This window comes from Pelophylax lessonae, assembly GCF_965119305.1.
Source record: "Pelophylax lessonae genome assembly, chromosome: 2".
Classification (NCBI taxonomy): Eukaryota; Metazoa; Chordata; class Amphibia; order Anura; family Ranidae; genus Pelophylax; species Pelophylax lessonae.
This window is the reverse complement of record NC_138769.1, coordinates 227536465-227542939: the sequence shown is the minus strand read 5'-3', so window position 1 is coordinate 227542939 and position 6475 is coordinate 227536465. Positions and strand designations below refer to the sequence as shown.

The window sequence follows — 6475 nt, the reverse complement described above, 5'->3', positions numbered from 1 at the left end:
AGGTCAGGAGATTGTGAAGGCCATGGCAAAACCTTCAGTTTACGCCTCTTGATGTAATCCCCCCTGTGGATTTCGAGGTGTGTTTAGGATCATTATCCATTTGTAGAAGCCATCCTCTCTAACTTCAGCTTTTTCACAGATGGCATCAAGTTACCATCCAAAATTTGCTGAAATTTTATTGAATCCATTTTTCCTTCTACTCGTGAGATGTTCCCTGTGCCACTGGCTGCAATACAACCTCAAAGCATGATTAATCCACCCCCATGCTTAACAGTTGGACAGAGGTTCTTTTCATTAAATTCTGTGCCTCTTCTTCTCCAAATGTACCTTTGCTCATTCCGGCCAAAAAGTTAATTTTAACCTCATCGGTCCACAGAACTTGTCTCCAAAATGCATCAGGCTTGTCTATATGTTCATTTGCAAAGTTCAAACTATGATTTTTGTGGTGAGGACGTAGAAGAGGTTTTCTTCTGATGACTTGTCCATGAAGACCATATTTGTACAAGTATCTCTTTATAGTGGAATAGTGTACCACAACTCCAGTGTCTGCCAGATCTTTCTGGAGGGATCGTGCAGTCAAACGTGGGTTTTGAATGGTTTTTCTCACAATCCTGCGAGCTGTTCTGTCTATTTTTCTTGGTCTTCCAGATCTTGCTGTAACTTCAACTGTTCCCGATGACTGCCATTTCTTAATTACATTCCAAACAGAGGCTATTGACATCTGAAAACTCTTTGCTATCTTCCTATAGCCTTCTCCAGCTTTGTGAGCATCAACTATTTTCAGTTTTCTAGACCAGTGTTTCTCAACTTCGGTCCTCAGGGCACACTAACAGGCCAGGTTTGCAAGAAAACTGAAATCCATCACAGGTGATATCATTTGCTGCTCAGTGATTGCAGTATTCTAGTCTGCATCTCCCCAAGGTAATACTTAAAATCTGGCCTGTTAGTGTGCCTTGAGGACCGGAGTTGAGAAACACTGTTCTAGACAACTGCTTAGAAGATCCCATGGTGCTGATTGTTGGGGCAAGGTCAGAGGAGTCTGGGCATTTAAAACGTTTGAGATTGACATCACCTGGTCTTCCCTGACGATGATTGAGAACAATCCATGACACTGGCAGGTCTCAGCTTTGCAAATTGGGCAGTGCATGCTATAAATTCTGCAGGGTGCCCAAACTTTTGCAGACACTGTTTTTTGGTTTTCTGTAATTTTGAAAGTGTCAATGATGGAAATAAAATCTAACTTTTGTTGACATATTATAACAATGTCTAATCTGTAATTTGATGCCTTGGAGATTTTTCCATCTTTCCTTGGCTTCTTTATGCACATTAATACAGATTTTTACCTGGGGTGCCCAAACTTATCCCCACTGTGTATATATATATATATATATATATATATATATAATATTTATTGGGTTATAGAGGAAAGCCCCAGGGGACATGTCCTCAAAAGCTTTTTCGGTGCCCAATAACCTGAAGGTACCAGCCTATAACTGAGGGTCTATGAATATCTACCCTGTGTCCTGTACTGTATGGTTTAAAAAGATGTATTTGGACCTTGCCATGGGCTACTTTTAGACTCCCCCCCCTTTTCATTTATTTTTATGAAACAACCCAGTTTTAACAGAGTTCTACCCAAAAACATGTCTACGCATTCCATTATACAAAGTAAATCTCAGAAAGCGAATCTTTCATAGCAATGTGATAAATAGCCGGCACAATTTTTTTATAGGATGGGGAGGAAGAGACGACAACAATATTTTTGGCTTGAGTACCATTTCAAATATTCTTGGGCTCTGAACTGCAAAAGAAGTAGAACTAGATAATCAAATGGGAAAGGAGGGCATAAGTGCAGTTTTCTTAAAACTTTGACTGGATTTATTGGGTTTCTTCTAGCAGACATTTCACTATTAAGTGGTTTCATTAGGTTTTGCAAGTAATAGTAGAGCCGCATTCAAAGAAAACAAAAAAAAACAAAACAAAACATAAAAACATCCATAGGAACACTCTGTTATGAAAACAAGCCTGGAAAGGCTGCTGTCTTGTGACAGGCTTCATGTACAAAGACAGTGAGCATAGCAAAATTATACATTTGTTAAACTAAATTTAAAAAAATTTAGGAAGACAAAGTCATTGTGATTCTCTCAAATGTACTAACAGCTTTCATCTACCACTCAAACAGTGTTAAAATATTAAAAAAAATCAAGAATATTTAATCAGTATTTTAATTTATTTTTTTCATTGTCTTGGATGCAAGACAACAGCAAAGGTTGACAATCTGTTGCCTGAAATAATGCAATATGGATGGACACTTATATGCTTCCTCATATATACATAGCAAAAGTTAATGTTCTTATGATCCAAGTTAAACTGCTTCCTTCACAAAATATATATCTATATATCAGAATCTTGAAGGATAACCCACACAGCTAACCACTCAAGACATTGAAAAAATATGGAAATGGAGAATGATCAAATGGTTAACCATTAAATTAATAGTAACCATTTCAAGAGCACACTTAAACCTGTACCATATTTGTTGTTCCAGAAGTCAAGCTACAAAGCAGCCCGAGATGGAGAGAGGAGAAAGTGTTACAGTAAATTGCATGTACTGGTCCAATCTTCAAGAAAATATATTAACAAGCAACAACAACCACCAAGTCCAGTTAGAGACCTGTACAGAGGGTGAGAATACCAAACCAAAAAATTGTCCTCGACAATTCACAAAACCTAACCGATTACGAACGGGCTGTTCCTTGTGACAGTACCCACCAAGCATCAAAAAAAACAAAAAAAAAACAAACAAAAAAAAAAAAAACAAAAAAACAAAAAACAAAAACAAAAAAACACTAAACAAAAGGGACTATGAGTCTCCATCTGTCTTCTTTAAAAGAATGTTCATCTCTTCTGTACAAACATCAGTTGGTCTAATACTGTCTAAAAGCTGCCAGCTTCTCCTTGAAGGTGGCTGGTGCAGGCGAGAAGATATTCCAGGAACACTTAAATAAGTTTTTTTCTTAAAAGTCAGCATAATCTACAGAAATTTTAAAGTCCAGAGCATAGAAATCACTTTATATGCACTGGCTTCTCATCTGACTTTAGACGTTTCCTTCGAGGCTGTACAAAATCATCATCTGAATCCTCAGTTATTTCCCCATCATCCTCCTCCTCCTCCTCCTCCTCCTCTGGTTCAAAGTCTGGTAATGGTGGGAAGGTCCTGTCAGGGTAGATTTCTGGAAGTTTATCCTCAAAGTATAATGCAACAGCCTTTCCTGCTTGAGCCACTTCAGAGTCATTCTGTTGGGTGGGGAAAAAAAACAGAAAAAAAAACAGAATTCACCTGGGGTTATGCACAGATGTCTCATTAGTTTGCACAGCTTGGAAAGCTTACCTGCAGATTAATTTCTTGTGATTCTGCATAAACTTGAACAACTTTCATCATCTAAAAAGGACACCAGAGTCAAAAAAGTGAAAATCATTTCTTCTAAGTTTTATAAGTAGGGCGTTACTTTAAAACAAGGTCATAACCACAAAAAATTGTTATGACCTGCCTGCCATTTTAAAATTTGTGTTCAATTATATAAATTAGGACAGACTGAATACACAGTCCATCACCAAAATTCTAGCATGCTTTGCTATTCTGTCACTATGTCTAAGCCAGATGGAAGACAGATATTCTAGAAATTATGTTTAAATTTGTTCTTTTCAGGCCTATGCCTACAGTAGACTTTTATCCAAACAATCATCACTAATTTACAAACATTAATATATATTATAAATCTGACCATTTTATAGAATAACAATTAAGACCAAGTTGCAATCACTATAAATAAACAAGCAACATAGGTCTCTAGTATATTTTTATTCAATATCATTCATCTTATTTGGTACTTGTCTAAGGCTACCAATTCAAAAGTCAACATAGCAAAGTGCAAAGTACAATTACGAAGAAGAATTTCTGGTCAGTTTAGGTATACCAACATATGACTTAATTACATCTCTAAATGTAAAACTTAAACAGCTAAAAGTGGTCCTGATGTCCGTTATATCCGTTTTCCCAAGCACAAGAAAATAAGTGGTGAGATATTAAAGAACCAGCCTCCACTGAAACCTGCTCCTCTGCTGAGTCATTCGAGCGAGTTCTCTTTTAAAACAAACTTTTAGAGAATATCATCTCCTGTGCTCTCTGCAGTGTTGAATAGCCCATCCTGCCAACAACCTCTATGTCATTACTGTGTCCTGTAGAGACCCAGAGGAACCATTCAGCACTGCTGACAATAGGTAAACACACTCAAAAGTGTTCTGGAAGAAACAGTGGAGCTGTGCAGTGTCATGGGCAGCATAAGAGAAGTATTCCAACGCTTCTTGCAAGGTGTGCCATTTCTAAAGGAACTCTTAAGAGGACAGAGCAACTTTAACCACAAGATGGCTTACACAATTTAGGCATTTATTAAAAGCTGCAGTTTCAGTATGGATGTTAAGGAAATAACCAACTGCATTGCTCCTATAGTTGTTTGAATATAGGCTGGGTGTAACTGACCCAAAAGCTGCAATGCTTTATAAGTAACTGACCTAAGAACACTGATCAGGCATTCCAACGTTAAAGTTAAGCTAAATTAAAACGTACATAAAATTTATTTACAAGAAGGGTATGGGGACGAAGGGAATGTTTAATGCAAATTCAGCATACATGTTGGAACCCAGAAATCTATAATATTGGTCAATCTTTTCAAGCCTGGGAAAACAAATGCACAACTCAGTAGGAGCCATTTAGTCTAAACTAGGATGCCACAAGGCAATTTGAAGAAATCTGGGTATATGAACTATAAAAGAAAAGAATGTGTCAACTATTATTTTTTCTTTAAACATGTGGCTCCTGGGACTTGTCCAGCCAATTAGAACAGTTTGCAAATTTTTACTAAAAGACTTTGTAACCGTGGGCCATAAACTACAGTTCCCATTTTACGCTTATTCAATGCAAGTTTCTTATTGGCAGGAAATAAATTCTATAAATCTCTCTAAATGTTTTTTTGTGCAAGAACTTTCAGTCTTTGAGCAAAGTATACTTTTGAAGTATTCACAGTATGTGAGATATTGGATGGGGTTACACCTATCAAGGGCTACACCAGCAGACATTTTAAAGTAGACAAAAGTGGTATGTTAAAGCATCTAGTACCATAGACAAAATATTGTTTTTTTACTTGTATTCTTTTACATTTCTGTCTACAAGTATGCTCTCCATCATTGCTGCATGGGCAGGCTTCCTGATAGTCACAACAGTAGACCAGAACTTGTGTTGAAACAGCCACGTCTAGTCTCCACTGAAATCACATGCAACAGTGGGCTTGTTTGGGAGACAGGTTAAGTGTTCTACAGAAAGTGTCTGAACAAGGTCCTTTGATAGCAAGGACACAAGGCATTATCAAAAGCTGTTCAGATGAGTGTTTACAGGCAGCCAGGCAAGAGTACATGGCATGTTCAGCTGTTACAATCAGGAAACCCACCCCGGGAGAAGTGCAAACGTTGCTGCACTGCATGCATGTAGATATAATGTGGCTGCAGGAAATCAACAGTGCTTATATGCAACAAAGACAAAACAGTGAAAACTACATTAAAACTAAAACTTGTTGACAGCTGTTTATAATACACAGTGCATGGCAAATTAAATAAACACACTAAGTATTTTCAATAAACCTTTAGATTTAAATTGCAATATAAAATAATGAAAAACATTTTCATTTACTGTAAAGATGTGGATAGACACGAGATAAAAGTCTTAAATGAAAATGGATTCCATGTCTAGGAGATCTCCCTAATGCAATGTGATATACACCATCAGGAAAGAACAGCAAATCAGAAAAATGAGAAAGCCCCCTGGAATACTGTTGCAGCAATTCTGCTGCTCTATCCCTTCCCTTATCAACAAACCATTTGGGAACAGCAGTTATCCAATGGCAATGGACAACCTGCACTATGCATCCCTGAGCAACGAAAGATTTTCACTGGCAAAAAGTAGGAATAAAATAGGTTTAGAGAGCACATTTGCCAAGACTATGGACAATAAAGTATTTACATATTCTTAAACAGAAAAATAGCTTTAACCACTAGAACCTTTTCTGCCACTTTTTGTTTACAAGTTTAAATCTGTATCGTTTGCTAGAAAATTACTTTTAACCCCCAAACATTATATATATTTTTTAGCAGAGACCCTAGGGAATAAAAGGGCAATCAAATTTTTTTAATGACACTATTTGCGCAGAAGTTTTTCAAACACAATTTTTTGGTGCAAAAATATACTTTAATGAATTAAGAAAAACAAAACAAAAAAAATATACCCCAATTTATTTGTAAAATATTAAAGATGATGTTATACATTGAGTAAATAGATGGCACACATGCAATGCTTTAAAATTGCGCATGCTTATGGTTTAAAGTTACAGAGGAGGCACTAGAATTATTGCTCTCGCTCTAACGT

At 36.8% G+C, this 6475-nt stretch overlaps 1 protein-coding gene across 3 annotated transcripts in view; it reads right to left on the bottom strand.

Annotated features, from left to right (window-relative positions):
• Positions 1–1953: 1953 nt before the first annotated feature.
• The window catches only part of TRIM33 (tripartite motif containing 33), a 271501-nt gene continuing 266979 nt past the window's right edge, over positions 1954–6475 (bottom strand). The window contains exons 18-19 of one of the 3 annotated variants that reach the window (XM_082246208.1): positions 3392–3442; positions 1954–3297 (exon numbers count right to left, since the gene is read on the bottom strand). In XM_082246208.1, the coding sequence (XP_082102334.1) occupies positions 3067–3297; positions 3392–3442 (282 nt within the window). In that variant the 3' untranslated portion in view covers positions 1954–3066. The remainder of the gene's footprint in view (positions 3298–3391; positions 3443–6475) is intronic. The other 2 variants (XM_082246206.1, XM_082246207.1) reach the window with 2 other exon arrangements.